The sequence below is a fragment of the Natrix helvetica genome (genome assembly GCF_964273705.1).
Source record: "Natrix helvetica genome assembly, chromosome: 4".
NCBI classification, from domain to species: Eukaryota; Metazoa; Chordata; class Lepidosauria; order Squamata; family Natricidae; genus Natrix; species Natrix helvetica.
Window position 1 is genome coordinate 170,572,786 of NC_138550.1, and position 25,557 is coordinate 170,598,342.

General features: G+C 47.2%; 1 protein-coding gene across 1 annotated transcript in view; it reads left to right on the plus strand.

Moving 5' to 3' along the window:
- ZC3H3 (zinc finger CCCH-type containing 3) overlaps positions 1-25,557 on the plus strand; it is a 193,390-nt gene that overhangs the window by 67,129 nt on the left and 100,704 nt on the right. Inside the window, exon 4 of the mRNA XM_081951954.1 lies at positions 21,799-21,955. Within this exon, the coding sequence (XP_081808080.1) occupies positions 21,799-21,955 (157 nt within the window). The remainder of the gene's footprint in view (positions 1-21,798; positions 21,956-25,557) is intronic.

Sequence of the window (25,557 nt, forward strand, 5' to 3'; positions counted from 1 at the left end):
GAAGACAAACCCTCTGCTCGGTCCCAGTGACTGACCCAGATTAGATCCTGTAACATTATTCCGGGACGCTTCCGTTCGCCTTCGTTCACCGGAGCCTGATGCTATTGGTGTGATTTAAAATGCACTACAGCGCGTCTGGCTCGGGAATTTTGGGAGTTGAAGTCCACCGGGTCATAAAGGGGCCATAATTGCACTACGGCGTTCTGATTTTAGTCGAGCCAGCACCGTGTGCCTAGATAGAAGCAAAACTGTTCCTCTTTCCTCTCCTGGTCAAAATGGAAGGGAATGAAGACGCCTCTAACAGCTGCCGGTGACTTTTATCCCTCCCCCCCCCAAGGAAAGTGCCAATCTCCTCCTCAAGCTATAATTGATGGCTAGGGGTGAGGTGGGGGCTGCGGTGGATGGCCGGGGATCTTTGATGTTCCCTTCGAACCAGCCTCTGGCGAAGGGTCTCTCGTCTCTCGCTCATTTCAGCTTAAATGAGCAGTGGTTAGCCTGGGATAATAATCATATGATGATTGCTTAATTATATCATAAGTAGAAAGGGCCGTTTTGGTCCCTCCAAGCAGGACTCCGATTATGCATCAGTTATGGCCCTACTTGGATTGGGGGGGGGGAACTTGGCTGGAAGCCTACCCCACCGCCTTCATCCCTTCTTGTTTGGACTGCTGCACTGGGCTGTGCGTGGGTCTACCCTTGGAGACCCCCTAAGACAGGGGTGTCCAAACTTGGCAACTTTAAGACTTGTGGACTTCAACTCCCAGAATTCTCTAGCCAGCTCTTCTGGCTGGAGAATTCTGGGAGTTGAAGTCCACAAGTCTTAAAGTTACCAAATTTGGAGACCTCTGATCTAAGAGGAGAGATTGCAGAGGAAGGGATTACAAGAGAGTAAATTATGCTGGCTGGGGAATTCTGGGAGTTGAAGTCCACAAGTCTTAAAGTTGCCAAGTTTGAAGACCTCTGCCTTAAGAGGTCCAGATGGGGGCAGCCCAAGCGCTAGACAGACCATGGGCCCTCGTTGCCCCAGGGGCTGCACCGGTGGCCCTTTCTTTCAAGTGATGGCCGTCATGAAGGAAAGCCGCCCAGGGAGGAATATCTTCAGAAGCGCCAATTCTGTCTGGTTTCCATCTAGCCGAGAAAGTCCGTAAATGTTGGATCCCTTCTTTGGGGATGGACTTTCTCAGGAGCAGTCCTCTTCTTTGGAGGAACATCTTCCCAGACGAGTCCAGCTCGTTGCCAGTGAAGATCTGGCTCTTTTGAAGGATTGAGAGGGGGGGCAAAGTTATTGGGAAAAAGGAGGGCCCTGCTCTAGGATGTCTTAATGGGTGGTTATTCTCTTGATGCTCAGTTCATAGCAATTGTCACCTGTGTCAGGGTTCCCAATAGCATCCGAAAGTAAATCAGAGTCCGAGGCAAAGTATGGCTCAAAGTTCCAATTGATGAAGAGAGCCATGTTGGCACATCTAGGGAACCTGAATCTACCCCCCCCCCCAAATCCCATCCCATGGTCCAATCTCCATCGCATCTAACTCCATATAACCCCCCCCTCCCATTTCCCCACCATTGAAAAGGCATAGCAGAAGAATAGAAAGTGTGGCAGGCCAAACATCCACAAGAAAAGAGGGCTGCAGGCCTGACAGCTTATTTATCCTGCTCTCTGGTCTGGTGGCAAGCCGTTCCACTGGTGAATTGTTCCCACTGCCAGGAAATTTCTCCTGAGCGCCATGTTGCTTCTTTCCTTGGTCAGTTTCCATCCATTCGATCCAATCCTTACTTCCTGCCCCGAATGGAGTCAAGTCTGTTTGGAGAGAAGGCTGAAGGTCGGAGCCTGTTTTTCGTGATGAACGCTTTTGCTCCTTTTATGAATCCCCCTCAGAGGACTTTTTCCCCCTCCCTCCCCAATGCAGCATCCCAAAAACTCTTCCAGATCAAAGAAAGAAAGAACAAGATACCCCAGGCAGGGGTCGGTCGCTTGGGGTACCAATTTGAGCCGAGAATTAAGCCGCGGTTTGTGTCGGGGCCATGGAGCTGGTCAAGGGATGCTTTTGTCTGCGCTCGGAATTGCTACCTGGCTGGATTGAAGTGCTTAAAAGCCGAGCTTGATTGCCAGAACTGGAGAGCAGCCGGCCGGCGTAATGTGCTGACCGTGGGCATGTAATGGGCCACCCGCATCAGCGGAGACCGGGAGTATTAAATCAGTGTTAGCCTTTGGAACCTTCAAGCCGGAACTCGTGAGTTTCAAGTGGCCGGTTGAGATTTACATGCCTAATTTAACGCCATGAAAAATCCCCCCCCCCCCAGCAGAGAAGGGGAGGGCTCCTGCCACCCAAAGTATTATTGATGGATAAATTTAGGGGGCTTTTGGAGCCTCCCCCCTCTTTTGCCTTGGCCAGTGGTCGGGGACGAGGGATGTCAACCGATTGAGCCCTGCTGGTCATGGGGATTCTGGAAATCAATGGGACGTTTCCCTTTTGCACATTTTGGAATGGTGGAGAAGAATTTGCTTTCAGCACAGTTTAGATCCCGCTCCGTCCGTTTCTCTCGTCTTCTTTCCCACCTCTGAGAAAAGCCGTCGCTTAAACTTCTTTGCCCATTTAAATTGTCGTTGTGGGCAGCGGGCACAGCTTTGTGCAACGACAATGACAACAACAACAACGAAGATGATGATGGATTTTATTCCCGTTTCCTGATGCGCCTTCATTGCTCTGTAGGAACTTGCAGTAATTAAAAAAACCCACAATATTAAAATGCGGGCGCAATAACGGAGGCCAGCGTGACAGATAAAATACAGCCTTCAATAAAATCACTCCTACCTGGCAAATTAAAAAGCTGCTGAAAGCACAACTTGGCCAGCCCCTCCGAAGGTAATTGGAGACGGGAGGCCCTTCACCTCCCCAAGCAGGGCTGGCTGGGCTACTCGGGAAAGATGCTCTCCACAGCTCTTCCTCAGCCGCTGGAGAGAGGATGGAGAAGGACCCCCACCCTCGATATTCAATCAAACAATCCAAACAGACCCGGAAGGGACCTTAGAGGTCTTCTAGTCCAGCCTCTGGCTCAAGCAGGAGACCCCATTCTATTCTAGACAAATCTCTTTTTCTTAAAAACCTCCAGTGATGAAGCACCCGCAAATTATGGTGGCAAACTGTTCCCACTGGTTAATATCCTCACTTGGCGTGGGGGTCTCCAACTGTGGCCCCTTGAGGACCTGAGGACTTCAACTCCCAGGATTCCCCAGTTGCCGGACAATTTAACAAATGTTTCACTTAACAACAAAAATATTGAACTCTACTGTATAATAATGAGAATGGAGCCGGAAGGGACCTTGGAGGTCTTCTAGTCCAACCCCCCTGCTCAAGTAGGAAACACTAGACCAGTGATGGGGAACCTTTTTGGCACCAAATGCCGCAATGCGGAAGAAGAGCTGCCCAGGGGGAATGCGCATGCAATGAACTTGCGCATGTGCACCAGCCAGCTAGTCTTTTGGTTACTGTCCGGCACACACGCTCACACCGGAAAATGGAAGACCAGCACTTCCAGTTTCCAGCACTGCCGCACGCACGAAGGACAGCTGATCATTGCGCACGCATGCGCACCAGAAACCCAGAAGAGGAACAGGCGACGACCGCGTGCCAGGTGACATGGCTCTTTGGGCACGTATGCCATAGGTTCCCCATCACAGCACTAGACCATCGCAGACAATTGGCTGTCTACTCTCTTCTTAAAAACCTCTAGTGATGAAGCGCCCACAACTTCTAGTGGCAAGCTGTTCCATGGGTTAATTGTTCTCTCTGTTAAGAAGTTTCTCCTTAGATCCAGGTTGCTTCTCTCCTTGATTAGTTGACCCCCCTCCTCTCTGTGGCAGCCCCTCAAATACCAGAATCCTGCTATCCTGTCCCCCCTAATCCTTCTTTTCTCTAGACTGGCCAAACGCAAATCCTGCAGCCGTTCTTCACGTGTTTTTGTCTTCAGGCCTTTAATCCTCTTAGTTTCTCTTCTTTGCACTTTTCCCAACGTTTCAACATCTTTTTTGTAATGTGGCGTGGAAACTTTCATTTCATTTCATTTTATTAGACTTATAAGCCGCTCCCTCTCCTTGAAGGATGCAGGTTTCCAGGTGGGGCCTTACTAAGGATTTATAAAGGGGTACTAGTAATTCACGTGATTTTGATCCTATGCCTCTGTTTAAAAGGATTGTATTCGCTTTTTTAGGGACCCGGTGGCTCAGGAGCTAAGACGCTGAGCTTGTCGATCAGAAAGATCAGCAGTTTGCCAGTTCGAATCCCTAGTGCCGTGTAACGGAGTGAGCTCCCATGGCTTGTCCCAGCTTCTGCCAACCTAGCAGTTTGAAAGCACATAAAAAATGCAAGTAGAAAAATAGGAACCACCTTTGGTGGGAAGGTAACAGTGTCCTGTACGCCTTTGGCGTTTAGTCATGCCGGCCACATGACCCCAGAGATGTCTTCGGACAGCGCTGGCTCTTCGGTTTTGAAACGGAGATGAGCACCGCCCCCTAGAGTCAGGAACAACTAGAGCATACGTGCGAGGGGAACCTTTACCTTTATTTGCTTTTTTGGCTGCTGCTGCACCCGGCTGCCTTAGTGGACAAGTGATTGTCCACTAAGACTCTAAGGTCCCTTATGGTCGTAAGCTGAGGACTACCTCTACACCATCCTGCACAAATGGTTGTCTAATCTTGTCCGTGATGGAGCAACCATGACTTTGGGAGGCGAACTGTTCCACTGATTGATCTGCTCGAGTAGAAGAATCTCCAAGCTCCTTTCGAGTTCCGTTATTCTGTTATTCTCCATGAATGGCGAAGGGAACCTGTGCGCAATGCTGCCCTGCCTTAAACGTTACGGGTAAACGTCGATCAAGCCTCTGTTCTGATTTTCTGAGCCTGAAAATCGGTCCTTGAGTTTGGCATCCCTTGTACCTTAACCCAGGGGTGTCCAAACTTGGGAACTTTAAGATTTGTGGACTTCAACTCCCAGAATTCCCCAGCTGGCTGGGGAGAATTCTGGGAGTTGAAGTCCACAAGACTTAAAGTTCCCAAGTTTGGACACCCCTGGATTAATCCTTTCCCCATCCTTTGTGTCCTTGATAACAATTCTGGGCCCACGGATCTTAATAATGAATTAAAAAGATCCCCGAGGGGAGGGTCACGCAAGCTCCGCAGTCCTTCATCTTCCCACCGTCCGCGGGAACAAGAACGACGCGGCTCCTCTCGTACATCATTAACTCGCCGTCACGCCTGCGATGTCCGCGGTGTGTAAAGAGCTCCTGCGGCAGACAAATGTGAAATGACAGATTCCAGAGACAGATTGCGGAAGACGGTGCCGTCGTCCCCACGTCGACGGGTCCCGACAGATGAGGGAGGCTGAACGGATCAAACAGATGGGCGGGGGGGCTGTTTAGAAAGACAGAGAGGAGGTGGAACGGACGGGGGAATTCCTTTGGGGGGGAAGGAAACACGCAGGGCCACAATTGTCCCTCGATTGTTAGCAAGACAGTCGACAGGTTTCTGGAGTCCTGTGGAAGTGCTTCCATAGGGGAGGGCGTAGGCCGTCCTCAACTTACAAGAGTTCATTGAATGACTGTTTGAAGTTACAACGGCACTGGAAAATTGACCTAAGACCATTTTTCACACTTACGACCGTTGCTGCATCCCCACAGTCACGCGAATAAAATTCAGACACTTGGCAGTTGACTCCTATTTATGACGGTTGCGGCATCCCAGGGTCACGCGATCCCCTTTTGCGAGCTCCTGACGAGCAAAGTCAACGGCGGAAGCCAAATCCATTAACGACGGCGTTGCTAATGTAACAGCTGCAGCGATTCGCTTAACAGACGTGTTAAGAAAATTCATAACATGGGGCAAAATTCACTTCACAGACGTCTCACTTAACCACATAAATGTTGGGCTCATTTGTGGTCGTAAATTGAGGACTAATACCTGTGGTTTGATCACTGAGAAAGTGACGGGGCTGTTTTAGGAGGACGTTTGAATAGAAGAGAATCTTTGTATGGTAGCTCAGGGTTGAAATGAGGGGTCCTCGGTGGTCTCTGAGCCTGGTGGCTTTCTTGCAGATGTTTCATTATCCAACTAGGGAACATCATCAGTGCTTGAAGAGAAGGGGTTTGCGGGGGAGGAGGAGGAGGAGGACTTTGGGGTCTTTCGGTGCTCTCTCAGCTTGCTTGTTTGCTTCCAGATTTCAAGACCCAAGTAACTAACAGCTTCAGTGCTAGAAGAGGAATGGGGTTTCATAAATGAAGGCAATTATACGTGTCCCCAAGAATCTTGATGTGATTATTGGTATAATTAATGATAATTATATCATATAATATATACAGGTAGTCCTCAACTTACAACAGTTCATTTAGCGACTATTCAAAATTACAACAGCACTAAAAAAAGGGTCTTATGACTATTTTTCACACTTACGACCTTTGCAGCATCCCCATGGCCACCTCATCAAAATTTGGATGCTTGGCAACTGGTCCATATACGTATAATATCTCTCTTTATATATATAAACGCGTATGTGTCCCAGCATAACTCTGGATCGCCTTGAGCAATTTCAACCAAACTTGTAACAGATGACTTACTCTCTGGAAACAAATACTGTGAGGTTAAGACACCCCTAAAACCCCTCGAGGGGTGTGTGTGTGTGTGTGTGTGCGTGCTGAAATGAAAAGAACTGAATTATATCTATAGGCTCAAGTCACAGTACTTTTGAGAGTGATAGTATGCCTTTTGGATTCAAGTACTGTTAAGATACAGCCTGTTGTGCCTTAAAATGGCTTCTACTGTACAGCCCAGTGGAATTGCCATGGTAACGGCTTCGCAGTACTCCAGAAGTGGGCTCCCTCTAATATAGGGTTAGGATAACTACATACCCGGGCTACGCCTATCAGCTAGTTAAAGATCATTCTTGGTGCGATTGCCCTGCTCACAACATGGGTGAGCCCGAGGCTCCCTGGAAGGGCACACCACATTGCCTGGGGGAGGGTCACCCCATGCCGTCCCCAGCTTGCCATCGCCTCACTTTCTGACTTTCCCTTCAAATGGTCCAAACGCTGCAGCCCAAGGTTCTTCCCCCCATTAGTCTGGATTAAGCTGGCAAGTTCCTTATATTGATGGCTAGAAACGTCTCCGCTTTTGCTTCGGCTTCGATTTTTTTGCATTATGGATCTCGGAGGCTGGCAGACAAATGACGCTTCCTTACCACTAAATTGTGAATGATGTGCCCGTCTCCGCTTTGCACCACATTCCTTTCGGCAGCCTGAGTTTCTCCCGGGCCTGAGTTAGTCCAACGGGCTGTAATGGCTTGGTCAGGAAAGGCTGGGCCTAGGAGTAAGACCCCTTTCTTTGGGAGTTCAGGGGTTTCCGTGGCTGCGCCCCGGATCAGAATACAGAGCACAGAATAAGAAGAGTGGGAAGGCACCTTGGAGGTCTTCTAGTCCAACCCACTGCTCAGGCAGGAGACCCTAGGCCATTTCAGGTAAATGGTTGTCCGATCTCTTCTTTAAAACCTCCAGTGATGGAGCATCCACAACCTCTGGTGGCAAGCTGTTCCCCTGGTTAATTGTCCTCCCTGTTAGGAAGTTCCTCCTTAATTCCACCTTGCTTCTCTCCTTGATTAGTTTTCATCCATTGTTTCTTGCCCTGCTCTCTGGTGCTTTCAGAATCAGAATAGAACTCGATGGGACCATGGAGGTCTTCTAGTCCAGCCCCCTACTGAAGCAGGAGATCCTATACCATTTCAGACAAGTGACTGCTTTGGATAATAGCTTGACTCCCTCTTCTTTGTGGCAACCCCTGAGATATTGGAAGACTGCTATCATGTCTCCCCTAGTCCTTCTTTCTCTTAAGCTAGACATACCCAGTTCCTGCAACCGTTCTTCATATGTTTTAGTCTCCAGTCCCCTAATCATCTTCGTTGCTCTTCTCTGCACTCTTTCTAGTCTCCACGTCTTTTCTACATCGTGGCCACCAAAACTGAATGCCGTATTCCAAGTGTGGCCTTACCAAGGCCTTATAAAGTGGTATTAACACTTCACGTGATCTTGATTCTATCCCTCTGTCCCTCTGCAGCCTAGAACTGTGTTGGCTTTTTTGGCAGCTGCTGCACACGGCTGGCTCCTATTTAAATGGTTGTCCACTAGGACTCCAAGATCTCTCTCACAGTTACTTCTGTTGAGCCAGGTACCACCTATACTGTACCTGTGCATTTCGTTTTTCTTGCCTAAATGTAGGACCTTAATTTTTTCACCGTTGAATTTCAAGTGTTGAAGTTCCTGGTAATTAAGAAAAGTTTTTTTATGTGTTGAAGTATTTGTGTGCAAGTTCAAACAGACAATTCACATCGTAAGAAAGAAAAGTGGCAATCGATCAGTCAGGGCAAAATCCTGTTCGGACTGGCAAAGAAAGGGTGATGGGCATTTCCACCCCCTGCGTTGGCTTGCGTGTAATCCTTGAATTACGGCTTTCATAAAAGGATTTGCCTCCAGCTCTCTTCCAGCCAGCAAGTCTTCTCCCAGCAGTGGGCCTGACTCCCAGATCGATTGGGTCCATGGAGCGAAATCTCTTCCTCAACCATTATAAATATTGCTGCTGTGTGCACTAACTTAATGGAGATATTTATTAAGGACGGGTAGCAGAGACATTCGTGGGGACACGTCGTTTTGAATGTTCCCTTTGCTTCTTGCAAGCTGCAGAAGCGGGGAGGTGGGCACCGAAAGATTTTTGCTTGGGTGGATCGGAACAGTGGTGGGATTCAAATAATTTAACAACCCGTTCTCTGCCCTAATGACCAGCTAGGTGGGCGTGGCCAGGGAGAGTGACAGGCAGCACTCGGCCTCCGCCCCCCTGGGAGCCAAAACGGGATGCGTGTGGACTCCTGGAAGGGGCGGGGCCAGCCAGCAATTTGACAACTGGTTCACCCGAACCGGCTGAATCCCACCACTGGATCCGACCCAAGCCCTGGAGAGACCAGCAGGGATCCCTTTGATCTCAAAGCCACGGCCACCGTCCCTGAATGTGGTTCTTTCTTTGCTGATGTAGCCTTCTCTGCGCAAGTGGGTTTCCAAAAGAAATAGAAGCAGGGATTTTAATGTATTTTTAAAAAATGTTTATTATGCTGTTAGCTGTCGAGATGTTTGAAACGAGATGGGCAGCAAATAAATTTCGTTAATAAAAATAGTAAGCAGTAAAACAAGAATGACAGGAACAAAATAATGTTTGATAGAATTTAGTAAAGAGCTCTATGCTGGACTTTAGTTGCGGGAGAAAGTTTTACAACTAACTAGGGGACTTTTGGTGTAAACGTGGGGTCCTGAGTTTGGGTTTTAAGATGCTCCCCTTTCGGCATTCCTTGATAGGAACTCGCATTTAATACAGATAGTCCTTGACTTACGACCCCATTTCATAAGCGAGACAGTTGTTAAGCGAGTTCTGTTAAGTGAATCACTCCAGTTGTTAAGTTAGTAACTCGGTTGTTAAGGCTTGCTTGTCAGAAAGTCACAAAAGGCGATCACGTAACCCCGGGACACTGCAACCGTCATAAATACGAACCAGTTGCCAAGCATCTGCATCAGAGGTGGGTTGTTACCGGTTTGCACCGGTTCGGGTGAATTGGTAGTGGTATTTCGGCCTTGCTCGCCTGAACCGGCAGCAACCCAGGCTGGCCATGCCCACGAACTGGTTTCCTGGTTGGCGATGCCATTGCCAGCATGTTTTTTACTAATCTTTTCATGTTCTGCGCACGCACAGAACAATTTAAAGTTAACTGTACACACACACGCAGAATGCGCAAAGAACGCAAAGCAAAATGGCAGCAATGCCGACAGCAACCCACCCCTGATCTGAATTTAATAGGATAACAGGGTTGGAAGGGACCTTGGAGGCCTTCTAGTCCAATCCCCTGCTTAGGCAGGAAACCCTACACACCACTTCAGACAAATGGCTATCCAACATCTTCTTAAAGACTTCCAGTGTTGGGGCATTCACAACTTCTGGAGGCAACTTCTGTTCCACTGATTAATTGTTCTCACTGTCAGGAAATTCCTCCTCAGTTCTAAGTTCCTTCTCTCCTTGATTAGTTTCCACCCATTGCTTCTTGTTCTACCCTAGTCCAGCCCCCTACTGAAGCAGGAGATCCTATAGCATTTCAGACAAGTGACTGCTTTGGATAATAGCTTGACTCCCTCTTCTTTGTGGCAACCCCTGAGATATTGGAACACTGCTATCATGTCTCCCCTGGTCCTTCTTTTCATTAAACTAGACAGACCCAGTTCCTGCAACCGTTCTTCATATGTTTTATTTTCATTGTGTGGCCCTGGGGCCACTGCAATGGTCATATGTGTGAAAAACAGCCACCAGTTCCTTTTTTCCAGTGCTGTTGTAACTTTGCTCACTAAACAAACTGTTGTAAGCCGAGGATGATCTGTATGTGGTCTTGTTTGAGGCTTGATTGTGCGTGAGCGGGAAGGTAAAATTGCCACTGCCTTTGTTGTTTGAGAACTGGAGACGTTCATCCTGATATTTTATGCAGCTGGGTCTCCACCATGCATTCCCCTCGTTCTCTGCCTTTTATCCAATTTGTTCTAAACAAGAGAGACCCTAATTGAAATGGCTTCGGAGATGGGCTGTCCCTTAATATCTGCCCCGCAGCAAAGGAAATGTGATTATTTTGCTTAAACTTGGCAATAAATACTTTAAAAACACAGGTTGCTATTTCAAAGGGGTCGGCTTTATTGCTAATATAGAATAAACCATGAATTCTTATGTGACATTAAAAAAAAAAGTGTTGTCCTGACATTGTGTGAAATACTTTTGAAATATCTTCATGGCAATTCAATTCTGAAGAATCGCAGGCCACAGACGGAGAAAATAACGCCAAAATGGCAGAAAGTGTTGTGGCTTTTAAACAGTGACAAACACAGGTACCCTAGTCCTCGATGTACGACTGCATTTGTGCCCAAAGTTTGTGTTGCTAAGTGAGACAGTTGTTAAGTGGGTTTTGCTCCATTTTACGACTTACTCACCAGAGTTGTTAAGTGGATCACTGCAGTTTTTCAGTTAGTAACGTGGTCGTTGGGTGAACCTGGCTTCCCCGCTGACTTTGTGTCAGGCCTGCAGCCATTTTTCCTTTCGGATCTTTGGCCTGCCACACTTTCTATTCTTCTGCTATGCATTTTCTATGGTGAGAAAATGGGAGGGGAGATTGTACGGAGTTAGATGATATGTAGCCATAACAACATTCTTTCTAGAAAGCCAAGGTCATCCTTTGTCTTTGCACCTCTGCACCTGACCGGAACTAGATGGGTGGAACTGCCAGCGTGGCAGAGGGAGATTGGACCATGTGACACTTTGCTTGTCAGGAGGTGGCAAAAAGGACTCACATGATGCCGGGACTCTGAGATCGTCATAAATACAAGTCAGTTGCCAACTATCTGAATTTTGATCATGAGACCACGGAGATGCTGCAACGGTTGTAAGTGTGAAAAATGGTCGTAAGTGTGAAAAACAGTCTTAAGTCATTTTTTTCAGGGCCGCATTAATTTTGAACGGTCACAAGACTAGCTATTGTAACTTGAGAACTTCCTGTGCTTTGCAGCAAAATATATATTTTGGGGGTGAGGTCTCGATCTGGAGTAGTAATCCGGGGGATAGATAAATTATAAATCAATTGATGTTCAAAATTAATGACGAGAGAGAAACGCAGCAGAGTGTTGAAGAGGCCGGGCAATGCTGCAGGTTAGTAGGATGACTCTCCCACAAGGGATAACATTTGGGGAGTTATGGGGAGGAACGAATAGTACAAGTGAGAAAATGGTCAGGATCCATCCCCGGCCGTGGAAAGGGGAGGGAGGGGAGGGATAATCCGGAATGAATCCACCAATATTGACTTTTTAAAATCTGGATTCAAAAAATGTATTTTGACTGAGCTTATCAATGGTTTGTTTGTGTTTCTTTAAATTGATCAATCCCTCCAACTCCAGTGGATTTTTATTAAATAAACTTAGTGGCTATAGGACAGAGGCAGTGGGGGGGGGGGGGGGTAAATGCTACCGGTTCAGATCGGTTCGTCCGAACTGGTTGTAAAAATGCTACCCATTCACCTGAACCAGTAGTAAAAAAAAAATGCTACCGTTTTGGGTGAACCGTTTTTTCCAACAATCAGCTGTGACACAAGACTTATATAGGCTAGAAAGCAGGATTTCCTGATTCCCCCCCCCCTTTTCAGGAGCACTCTGCACATGCACGGAAGGTCCTGTGCATGCACGAATGCACACTTGCACTCACATTGCTACGGAACCGGTAGCAAAGGTAACTGGACATCAGCCCTGGACAGAGGTCTCCAAATTTGCCAACTTTTAAGACTTGGGGACTTTAACTCCCAGAACTCCCCAGCTGGCTGGGTGATTCTGGGAGTTGAAATCCCCAAGTCTTAAACGTTGTCAAATTTGGAGACCTCTTGCTATAAGTTAAGAGAATACAGCCTCTTTTGGAGCACTAATTGTTGAAAAACCAGAAACCAAAGTTACTTTTTTTCCCTATAGCCTCTCCTCTTTTTTTTTTCCTTGCGCCCTCCAATTTTCCTTTCTCCCCGTTCCATCTTCTTTTTTCCTCTTTTAATTTCTCTTTTTTGGGGATGTTTTAATCTTCGTTTGAAATTCAATAAAGTTCTATTAAAAAAAAAACCCATAGAAGGACTAAAACGAAGGCTTTTCTCCTGGGGGAGGAATTAAAAAGAATCCCTCAAGGTTCCCCGTTCATAAATGATCTTGACTTAGACAAAAAAGAAAAAATTAAAAAATTAGCGATAGCTCCTGTTAATATTCCCTATTAATGTGACCCCGTCCTTTGATCCTGCAAAGAATATGGAAGCTTCCTCTCTCCTTATTCTTGGGGAATAGAGTTGAGGTGGATAAGGTTTTCTCCTGCCCGCCCCCCCAAATGTCCTTGACTTAGGTGTTGGATTAAAACCCATCGTATATTTAAAAAAAAAATCCCTCATCTTCAGGGCCTCCAGACGTACCAGCTCTTTTGTGCACCAAATGGCTCTCGCTCTTTACTCTGTAAATTGCTTTAATGGAATTGGAGGATCTAGTGTCCGCAGCCTGGAAATGCACGTGGATCGAACCGGCTGAGGGCACCTGCATTTCCGTGACATTACTGCCCTCCGCTAAGCCCCGCTGGAATCCGCGCGGAAGTCCATTCGGCACGCGGAATTAGGCCCGCTGATTCGGCACTAAATTCCCCGCGAGCATCTGCAGCCGAAACCCATGGCCGCCGAAGGCAAGCGTTCCCGAGCGCTCGGAGCCTCATAAAAAGCCTTTCCAAAAAGTTTTCCAGGATGGCGGGTTCGGGGTCTTTCCAGCAGAGCGCAAACAGGACCTTGCTCGGGCCCACCGGTGAGTGATGCTCCCTCGTAGGGGTTTTATTACCTGTTAAACAGCACCAGCAGCTCTCCAGCCTCATCGTCATAAACCTCTGGCATAAGCAGAAGGGTGGTTCCCCCCCCCCCCATTTTCCAAAGCGGAATTAAATGCTCCTCTTTGAGCGAAAGGAGCAAGCCAACTTTGCGAGCGATATAAAATTAACCTCTGACTGCGCCACTCCCCGGGAACAGCTTGCGGGCTAATCACCCTTCTCTAATCCTTGGCTTGGCTTTCGCGCCGAAATTGGCTACTCTCTAATAGAGTCATCCCAGCTCTCTTCTTTCCCTCCCAGCACCTGGGATTTGAGCTAGCCGTGGGGGGGAAGGGGGGGTGGGAGAAGAAAGCAGGATGCGCACTGTCGAGCCAAGCAGCAGCGTGGCACAAACGCCGTTCAGATGTCACTGATGGACCCCCAAGCGCCAATTAAAGGGGATTTTTGCCGGGAGGTTTTGGAGGCGTGACGTGCTGCGCTGGCTTTATTGACCAGCACGGGGACAACTGCTTGGGAGCACCAGAGGCCTCGCTCTTCCAGAAACCCTCTTCCTTTCTCCTGGAGAAGGAGAAGGGTGGGGAAGGGGTGGAGAAGGAAGGGGGACCCCCCGAAGGTGATTTCTGCCCCCAAAACAAGGGGATTTTCTTGGGTTTTTGAAAGGAAAATAAACCAAGAAAGTTCAGGTGCCTTTTTTGGAAAAAGCGCCTTGAATAGAATAGAATACAATAGCAGAGTTGGAAGGGACCTTGGAGGTCTTCTAGTCCAACCCCCTGCCTAGGCAGGAAACCCTACACCACTTCAGACAAATGGTTATCCAGCATCTTCTTAAAGACTTCCAGTGTTGGGGCATTCACAGCTTCTGGAGGACAAGCGTCGCCTAGATGATGGAGAATCTCAATGGACCAAGTGGGACATCAGCATTTGGGTCCCCTCTCCCGTGTCTTATGGCTTGCTGTCTTCCCTTGGGTCCTGAAAGATGTGCCAGCTAATGCCAAGGGGGCTTGTTCAAGAGGCAACTGGGCTTTCTGGTTTTTCTTTTGAAGACGTTTTGCTTCTCATCCAAGAAGCTTCTTCAGCTCCGACTGGATGGTGAGGAATGGAAGGATTTATATTCCATGCAGACAGCTGGTCATTTGCATCCTTTGAGAGGGTCTTTTGAGGCCACTTGGAGGTTTGTCTGTGTCCTCAGAGTTACCTGAGTGTTGCAAATGGGTGTGGAGACTTCTTGGAACTGCTGAAAGGACTGTGTTGTAGTCACATCCATTTCCACTACTCAGGTGACCCTCGAGGACACAGGTAAAGCTCCAAGTGGCCTCAATGACCTCTCGAAGGATGCAAATACAATACAAATGACCAGCTTTGCCTGCAAGGAGCATCAATCCTTCCATTCCCCACCATCCAATCAGAGCTGAAGAAGCTTCTGGGATAAGAAGTGAAACCTCTTCAAAGAAAAACCAGAAGGCCCAGTTGCCTCTTGAAAAAAAAAGGCACATTTGGGGCAACCGTGACCTGGATGGCTGAGAATCTCCAGAGACATGAGCCAACTCTTTTTTTTTTAGAAAAAAAAATCCTTTATGTTTTAAACATCTGAATTTATATGCAGGTAGTCCTCAACTTATAGCCATTTTGTTAATGACCAAAATTACAACAGCACTGAAACAAGTGACTTACGACTGTTTTTCACGCCTTTTGTAGCATCCCCATGATCCAAATTCAGACACTTGGCTGTTGACTCACATTTATGATGGTCGCCCTGTCCCAGGTTCATGTGATTTTTCCCTTTTGCCACCTTCTGACAAGCAAAGTCAATGGGGAAGCCAGATTCACTTAGCGACCGTGTGACCAACCGAACCACAACAATGCTTCGCTTAATGACTGCTGCAAGAAAAGCCCTAAAATGGAGCGAAATTCATTTCAAAAGGGTCTTGCTTAGTGGCGTAGAGGTTGGGCTGAGTCGTTTTTGTAGGTCGAAGATTATCCCTACTACTAAAACTCTTATTGTGTTTATCTGATGTCTCTTTGTTCCTGCAATTTAGCCCAAATGGCGCATTATATACCACGACCGTTTTTGAATCAAGAGGCCAAACATCCACTATTAAAAGGAATGCATAAAAAATCGGGGACTTCACTGGAATTGAAATTTTCACTGTTTTTTTTCTTTAAACATTTTATTAGATTATAGAATAAAATGTAAAATATAGAAGCAAATAGGAAGACTCAATGGGGAGGAGAGGGGGAAAGAGAAGTGAGGGGGGGATGGAGAAAAATTACAAAACCCCAAAACTTCCGACTCCCTCTGTTGCAGTAGAATAAAGCATTAACTTTTTAAAAAAACTTTTCCGTCATAATATAAACTAGCCATTTCTATAAAAACGAATCAGGCTAATCAAAGTTTCCTTTTTTCCCTCCATCTCGAGCATAAAGTCCAGAAGTGGTTTCCAAGTAGAAACAAAACTACTTCTTTTCTTTGATCAAAACGGTCAGTTCTAGCCATTTTGCCAACTCGCATCAGCTTCTGTAGCCAAGAAATGTTCACCGTTTAAGCCAATTTGATGTGCAACGTGGTGGTGTCCCCCGCAATACGGTGCTTGCGATTTCTTATGTTGCTGCCTGCCGATTTCCCTCAAGGAAAGTCAATGGGGAAGCCAGCAGGAAGTCGGAAGTCTCTTCCCCCTCCCATGGTTTTTCCGCACACTTCAAAAAAGGGACGCGCCCTGCCTCTCTTTTGATCAGCCCCCAAGATTGGGAGGACAGTCCAGCCCCGGGGGCAAATTCAAGACCCTCACCCGAGACTGCTTGCTTGCAAGGAGTATAAAAACAATTCATTTTTGCATTTCATGTTGTTTACCGCTGGGATATACCCGCCAACGAACAGCGCTAGACGCACGTTTAATAAATGAAAGCATCACAGTGGTTTCTTCCCTATTAGCCCCTTTTAAAAGTAAAAAGGGGAAAAATCTTTTTAAAAAGAAAGAATGGAAGAATGAAAAAGAGGATGCTTCCTGGATAGGCTCTCTGGGCTGCTTTGCGTTGGAATGGAAGAAACGTCGTAAGATTTCCCACGTGTTTAGCTGTGAATTTGACTTTTCAGGTGTCGCTTCTTCTTAGACTGTTTGTTAAGGAAAGAATCCTTCCCCAACAAACAAAGTCAAAGGGGAAGCCAGATTCACTTAACACAAAGTCATAAAATGGACTGGACTAGAAGACCTCCGTGGTTCCTTCCAACTCTGTCATTCTGCATTGTATTCTGCGTTTTCTTCCCTCCCATCCTCTTGCATCCAGGAGACTCAGGCTGGGGGCTCATATGGGGGAGGGGGCTACTGTATCTCCCGAGGAGGGACTTGGCCATCCGAGTAAGAACCCACCGAGAGGAAATGAGCGCCGTGTTCGGAGCCACTACTCTGCTCCACCTGCTGCGCCTGGGTATGGCTCCTTGGTGGCTGTGGGGATAATGAGGTATGGCAGCGTCTGGAGTGGGGGGGGGACGCAGCCAAAGAGCTGGGGAGCATCCTAATGATGCGCTTTGCTGGACTGTGCAATGACTGCTTGTCATCGGGGAGAACTGAGAAATGCGCCCAGAGACACTTTTCTATGATGCACGATCTCTCTCTCTTTCTCTGTCTGTCTGTCTCTGTCTGCCCCCCCCTCTCTCTCTCTCTCTCTCTCTCTCCCCCCCCCCCGCATGGAGATGAGGCTGGAGGTCAGAGTTCACTGGAATTGGGCAGCCAGTTTGGTCTTTCCGTCTTTCTATCTAGCACTCACTCACTCACTCACTCACTCACTCACTCACTCACTCACTCACTCTGTCTGTCTGTCTGTCTGTCTGTCTATCTATCTATCTATCTATCTATCTATCTATCTATCTATCTATCATCTATCAATACATACAATAATACAATACAAATACAATAGTAGAGTTGGAAGGGACCTTGGAGGTCTTCTAGTCCAACCCCCTGCCTAGGCAGGAAACCCTATACCGTTTCAGACAGATGGCTATCCAACATCTTCTTAAAGACTTCTAGTGTTGGGGCATTCACAACTTCTGGAGGCAACTTCTGTTCCACTGATTAATTGTTCTAACTGTCAGGAAATTTCCCCTTAGTTCTAAGTGGCTTCTCTCCTTGATTAGTTTCCACCCATTGCTTCTTGTTCTAGAGGGTAGAAGGAGGGAGAATAGCTTGACTCCCTCTTCTTTGGGGCAACCGCATAAATATTGGAAGATGCTATCATGTCCCTCCTAGTCCTTCTTTTCATTAAACTAGACATACCCAGTTCCTGCAACCGTCCTTCATATTTTAACAGAATATAAAACAATAGCAGAGTTGGAAGGGACCTTGGAGGTCTTCTAGTCCAACCCCCTGCCTAGGCAGGAAACCCTATACCGTTTCAGACAAATAGCTATCCAACATCTTCTTAAAGACTTCCAGCGTTGGGGTTTCACAACTTCTGGAGGCATCTATCTATCTATTTCTCCCTCCCTCCCTCCCCTGGTGATTGGCCCAAAATTACCCAGTTATCTTTCATGCCTAAGGCAGAACTCCCTGTCTCCTGGTGATTGGCCCAAAGTCACCCAGCCAGCTTTCATGGCAAGGGCAGAACTAGAACTCCCCGTCTCCTGGTGATGGGCCCAAAGTCCCCAGTTAAGAGGGGTTTTCCTTGGGCTTCCAGAAAGAAGCTTCCGTTCTCTTTTCTTCCCTGGCCTGTTTTTATCGCCTCCCTTGAGGTCCACTGGGGCTCTTTCCCAAACTCCCCACGAAGGCTTCCCGTCCTTTGCTAGCCCCCTCTGCCTCCCCTCTCGGGCGGGGTCTTCCGGAATCGCGAAGGCAGCCCAGGAGCAAAAAAGTCCCACACTCAGCAATGTGCCCGAGCCTCTCCTGATCCGCACAAGCCCCCCGAACGAGCCTCGGGCTGATAAATGATGCTCATATCCCATTCAGATATGATGCCAGCAGTTTCTTTGTGGTTTGCCTTCCATTGCGGTAGTAAAGTTTTTAATTAGGAAAGCTAATGAGATCGATTAGTCATTAGGCCTGACCTCTGGATCTCGGGCGAGGAGGTGCATGGTGTGCGCCGGGCTGATAACGGGGACGCCGGGGCATTGTTCGTAATAAAACGTGGAGCGTTAGAGTTGAGTGAAATGTGCCACGGGGAATACATCACGGCCAAGTTGGGGGGGGGGAGGCAGAGAGGGAAGAACATCGCAACCCCCAGGAGCCTGTAATGAAGGGAATTAAAGCAACATCCTATCTAAATAACATGATTATCTACACAAAAGCGCTCAGCCAGGAGGGGAGAAGAGAAACCTCGGATGATGCAGGGTCTCCGGAAGAAAAGTCGGAGGGGGGGGGCAGGAGGGGCACGGAGATTGAGTCTCTGAGTCGTTACAGGTAGTGTTCGACTTACGGCCATTCTTTTAGTGGCCATTCGGAGTTACAACAGCACTGAAATAAGGCTGTTTTTTTTCCCAATCAAATTTTTATTATTTATCATCTTTCTACATATATCAGTGCGTGAATGGTGTGGAAACTGGGTAACATACATTTCAGTAGACATAAACGTAGTCTTATTATTCCTGAATGTTACATTTCATTTCCGTTGTTCCACATTATTTATACTCGTCTTTTATTATCACCCTTCCTTTCTGAACCATCTTTCTGTCCTTTTGCATATCTTAAACATATTAATATATAATTAGTATTCCCCCCCCCCCCCACTATTTTCTATCCCTATTTTAACTTTTTCCCCCTCTTCCAATATTCAAAGACGTGTTTTCCACCTATTTTGTTGCTCATATTTCCATAGTTAAATCAACGTTCCGTCCTTCATTCTTCCATTTTTCAATATCTCCCCTTACAGTTTTAGTATCAATCACGATCATTTATACATTTAGGGTATTTCTGTTCATGTTCTTTGCAGTTCCTCAATCCATCTAATTCTACTATTAATACACATGTTTAGATTAATATATATTTATATATATTTCCCTAATCGCCCATTAAGTTTTAACCTTCCACTGTTATTCATAATTTTATACATATTTATTAGTACACATTCAAAGTCTATTTTTCCCATTTGAAAGAAGGCTGTTTTTCACACTTCCAACCGTAGTAGCATCCTTGTGGTCAGGTGATCGAAATTTGGACACTTGGAAACTGGCATGTACTTAGGTCGGTTTCAGTGCCCCGGCTTCATGTCATTGCCTTTTGCGACCGTCTGACAAGCAAAGTCAATAGTGGAAACTAATCAAGGAGAGAAGCAACTTAGAACTAAGGAGAGATTTCCTGACAGTTAGAACAATTAATCATTGGAACAGAAGTTGCCTCCAGAAGTTGTGAATGCCCCCCAACACTGGAAGTCTTTAAGAAGATATTGGGTAGCCATTTAGGTGTAGGGTTTCCTGCCTAGGCAGGGGGTTGGACTAGAAGACCTCCAAGGTCCCTTCCAACTCTGCTATTGTATTGTATTGTATTGTATTGTATTGTATTGTAAGGAAACCAGGGTTCATTTAATGACCGTGTCACTAAGTTAACAACTGCAGGGAATCACTTAATGAGTTCCTGGATTTCTTTTCTATATTTCTTTACTTTTCCTTCCCCCTCTTCTTTGTTTTCCTCTACTTTTGTTTTTTTCCTTTTCTTTGTATTTTATATTTTGAAAAAAAACCCCAATAAAATCATATACTGGAACAAGTGCCCGAATTTTGATCACAAGGCCAGGGACATGTGGCAGTGGTGTGAAGAATGGCCGTAAGTTAGGGGACAGTACACAAGATATGGGGGGGGGGGAGGGCCCGTGGCTCTGCCAGAAGACGGGGGGGGGGGGGGGGGGGGAGGAAGCAATAGTGAAAAGACTCAGGGCACAAAAATGAGTTTGAAACATTATTGCAATTGTTGTTATAATGTAATTGTTGGAAGTGACATAAAAGACGATTGAACATATTGTTGATATAATGCAAAACAAAAAGCTGCCAGTGTTTATTTCTTAATTTTTGATTCCTTTTTTTCTGTAAAAGTTGTGAGATTCGGGGGGATTTCCACCTTTCGCACGATGTAGCTGTCAAAATTTTCTTGTACCTATTTACCCTTTCCTATAAATATTTGTAAAAACCAATCAAATTCTTTAAAAGAAAAAAAGAATGGCCGTAAGTTACAGTCATGAAACTACAAGTCAGTGGGGAGCCGGATATTGTCTTACCATCCGCGTTGCTGACTTGACAGTCGCAGGGATTCCGGCCAAGAGAGTTGTAACATGGGGTAAAAGCTCCCTTTAACGACTTACCTCCAGAAGGTGTGAATGCTCCAACACTGGCCGTTTTTAAGAAGAGACTGGACAGATACTTGTCTGAAATGCTACAGGCCATTCGTGATGGTACAACCTATGGCAGGCATGCGGAGGGCACGGGAGCCATTGCCCCAGGCCAGCTCCACCACGCATACATGCGCGCCTCCCACCAGCCAGCCGATTTTTAGGTCTCTGCCGCGCATGCATGGGGGTGCAAGGCACATGGGGAAGACGCACTCGCATGTGCACTGAGGGGGTGCAGGGCGCACATGGGAGAGGTTGTGTGTGCATGCACGTGGGGGGGAGGGTCCTTTCCAACTCAGTTCTTCCCTTAACTTCCTGTGGTGCCACCCCTGATAAGTTTTCCCTTATTTTGTGCCCTTCGAAATGGTTCAACATCGCCCAGAAGGGAAGTTTAAACTTGCCTTCACCAAGGCTGGGCGAAGAAATTCAGGAAAAAAGGGGGATAAAAAAGGAAATAAAAATACTCCTCCCTCCCTTTTCCACCTTGCAATAATTGCAAGGGAGGGAGAGTCATCTTTTCAAATCAGCCCTAAAACTGGCAGAGTGAAGTCTCCGCGTGGCACATCAGCGTTAATTATCTGGGCAGTTATAGCGGCACGTTATAAAAGTCAGGCAATTAGATGCATTCCTTAAAGCTAGGGGGGGGGGCAGGGGGAAATGACCGGCTAGACAGACCAGAAAGGAAGCATATTGAACAATTTAGCCATTAATTGCAAGGAGTGTTCAGCCGTGGGGTGGGAGGGGGGGAGGAGAGGAACGGGTGTGTATATCACCTTGCAAAATATTGTTATTAAATGATTAAATGCACAAATCTGTTTGGGAGCCTGGAGACTTCTCCGATAAAGGGGTTCTTTCTAAATGGACATGGGAGCGGAGGCCATCAGAGGGGCTTTCTGGGTATTTCTCAACCTTGGCAACTGTTAACTTGTGTAAATGTCAACTCCCAGAATCCCCCCAAACCAGGACTCGGCCAGCGGCTGAATAAAGAAAGTAGGATGGTCCCACTTCATCTGCCACACCAATTTTTCAAGCCGACGTGTCTTTTTCCTCTGCAGGTCCCAGCTTTGTCCTGGTCACCAGCCCAGCGGCACACCGAGTGGTCAATACTCGCTACAGGCTGGTGAAGAAATCGGCGGGGTCCCCGGTGAGCCCTGCAGCCTCTGGGACTGGGCCGGCCCACGGTTGGAAGGCCAGGAGGCTCTCATCGTCCAGGTGAGGTGTGCAAAGGGATCTCGACACGAGCGTCTTCATTCATAGCCGAACGGGAAGCTTTCAGAGGGCAAGGTTTTCATAGCGACAGGAGGAGCCTGTCGTTAAATGGGAAATGTCCCCCCTTCCTCTGTCCAAAAAATTCACACAACGCATCCAGGTAGTCCCTGACTTTTACCACCACAGTCGAGCCCAGAAATTCCCACTGATATTAAGACAGGGGGCCCAAACGGGACTTCCTGGTTTTTCCTTGAAGGCGTTTTGCTCCTCATCCAAGAAGCTTCTTCAGCTCTGACTGGATGGTGGGGAAGGGAAGGATTGATACTCCTTGCAGACAAAGCTGGTCATTTGCATCCTTTGAGAGGGTCCTTGAGGCCACTTGGAGGTTCCTCTGTGTCCTCAGGGTCACCAGAGTGGTGCAAAGGATTGTGGAGCTTTGTGTCAGCAGTTCCAAGAACGTGGCAAAAAAACAGGTTGACCGTCATGTGTTATGACCGTGACGACAGGCTCCATGATGGTCGTAACTTGAGAACTATCTGTGTTTGGGGGGGGGGGGGCTGTTTCCCAAAATCTTCCCAAGGTTTTCTCCACCTTATCATGACGGTTTGTGGCTAACTATGGTTGCGGTCTCTGCCCAGTGGTGAGATTCACATTTTTTTTTACTACCAGTTCTGTGGGCGTGGCTTGGTGGGCGTGACTTGGTGGGCGTGGCTTGGTGGGCGTAGCAGGGGAAGGATACTGCAAAATCTCCATTCCCACCCCGCTCTGGCGCAGCCAGAATTGGCATTTGCCAGTTCTCCCAACTACTCAGAATTTCCGCTACCGATTCTCTGTACTCAAAATTTCCACTATTGGTTCTCTGAACTACTCAAAATTTCCTCTACTGATTCTCCAGAACCTGTCAGAACCTGCTGGATTTCACCCCTTTTTCTCCCTTCGGATAAGCCCTGAGGTTTCGAGGAAGGATATTTCCAACTCTTAGTTCGTTAGAACCACACACACACAAACCCACAATGGATGATCAATAGCCATTTGCCGGTAATTAGTTTAAGGTGTCTGAATATATTATAAAGTTCTACAAACGAGGCCGGCAGCTGGCGTGAAAAGAGGGAAAATGATTTTTTTTTTTTAAAAAAAGTCAGAATAAACTTCTTCAATTACCGGGTGAAATAAAAGAAAACGCTGATACTCCTTTTTTTTGGGGGGGGGGATAGGGTTTTTTTAAAAAAGAGCTGATCATTCAGTATTTGTTCTTGTTTGAAAACAGTTTAAAAATTAAGAAGCAGCTGCTTTCTCGGGGAACTTCTGTCACTAGCAATTTAGAAGCATTTGACGCTGTCAAAACAATTGCTATTCCAGGCGTTGAAAATGGAAGCCCCTCGCCCATTTACTATATACCCGTCCTCAAAACAATAGACGATCCTTTTGCTGAAAATAGCGGAGTCGGTCCAAAGGAAAGGCAGCCCTGCTTTTCGTGCGGGGTGCCATGCTTCAATTTGTGAATTGCTTTGCGCAAGAGAGGAGTTGGCGAGGCGAGAGGTTTGGGAAAATTATTCTTTGGGACGATTGCAAAACGTGTGTCAAGTTTGGCTGGAGAAAATCAGCTGCAATTCCACCCTCTGGCAAAGTACAGGCAACGCTCGGCTAAGAGAGGTGCATTTACCAGCGGTCCTCGACCTACGACCATCATTAAAGCCCTGTTGCTAAGCGAGACATTTCTTAAGTGAGTTTGGCCCCGTTTTTCAACTGTCTTTGCCAAACGTGTTAAGTTTGGCCCATGGAGCCCTTGGTACCAATTTACGGGTAGTCCTTGACTTATGACCAACATTTCTATTGCTAAGCGAGAAACTGCAAAGTGAGTTTTGTCCCATTTTATGACCTTTCTTGCCGCAGTTGTTAAGCGAACCCCTGCAGTGGTTAAGTGAGTCACATGGTTGTTAAGTAAACTGACTTCATCAATGATTTTGCTTGTCAGATGGTCGCAAAAGGGGATCACGTGACTTTCCCCCCCCTGGGGGACACACGGCAACCGTCATAAATATGAAGGAGTTGCCGAGCCTCTGAATTTTGATCACGACTGCAGCGAAGCTGCAATGGACGTAAGTGTGAAAACCGGTCATAAGTCACCAGTGTCATCGTAGCTTTGAATGCTCACTAAAGGAACGGTTGTAAGTTGAGGACTGTCTGTATTTATAATGTTCGCCATGTCTGGAGAGCCTTCAGATATACTCCCGAGTCCTCTTGTTTTGCCTTCTGGCCAAAATTATGCCCAGGACTCTTCCAGGGCCTCTGATTCCAACGTGTGTAGGTGGCCATTTGCTCCTCCATCTCACTGGAGGTTTCTCCTGGCCTCCTGAGGGGTTGGAAGTCCAAGCAGAGCTCCCAAATGAGATCTCACCTTCTGCTCTCCAGTTGCCTTGCCTGCTGCCTCCTTCCCGGTGGGCTTGGTGTCCAAGGAGCGGGAGATGGGACGCCTTCGTGAGCCAACCTTTGCAAAGTCCACCAAATGTGTTCATAAGCTCTCCCTACCCCTTTTGGTCGGGAGGTGGACTTTTGCTCAGAGAAAGACGCCTGGGAGACCTCACGGCGCTATGGGCTCAGGTGGCTGAAGGCATGCTGTGGGTGGGCCCCTTGACCACCTGTGGACCTCAATTCCTCAGCCAGTTCACAGGTGGTCAAGAGGCCAGAGGTGCCCACCCCTGCTGTAGGTGGGGAGGATGGTAGTAGGGATGATGTTGATGGCCGTGATCGTGGTGGTGGTGGTGATGATTGTGATTTTGATCAGGGTTTCCCAAACTTGGCAATTTGAAGACTTATGGACTTCAACTCCCAGAATTCCTCAGTCGGCCAGGTGTGGAGACCCCTGATCTTGAGGATGATCATGGGGATGGATAGGATGACCCTGATCCTGATGACTATGATGATGACCATGAGGAGGAGGACCATGACCTTGATGATGACCATGGTGATGGTGGACATGATCTTGAGGATGATGATGGATAGGATGACCATGACCTTGATGATGATTATGATGATGACCATGATCTTGATGACCATGGTGATGGTGGCCATGATCTTGATGATGGATATGATGACTGTGAACTTGATAATGGTCATGATGATGATGGATAGGATGACCGTGATCTTGATGATGATCTTGATTATTATGGTGCTGACCGTGATGATACTGGCCATGATCTTGATGATAGCCATGGTGATGTGATTCCTCCTTGAAAAAAACGGAGGAGTGCTTCCTGTCCTGGTCCTTTGATGGAGAGGCTGGGAGGAGAGGGATAGGAACGGTGGAGAAGGGCGGGATGGGGACCAAAAGATGAAGGCTTCTCCAAGGCCTCTTGTCCTCCCCCAACTCCTTCCTTGTTGACCCCTTCCTCCCCATCTGCAGAGGTTGCGTTTGCTCCACCGCAAACTTTTTCTGGAGACAGGAGACGGGAGTCTATTTTAAATTCATTTTACCGCCCTTTTGTAATATTTTTGTTTTCCATAGATTGATGAGCGACCCGGGGGCGATTTCTACAAATTTATGAAGATAATTTCCCCCCTCTTGATAGGGCGAAATTTACACCTGCTATCTCCCTATTAATTCA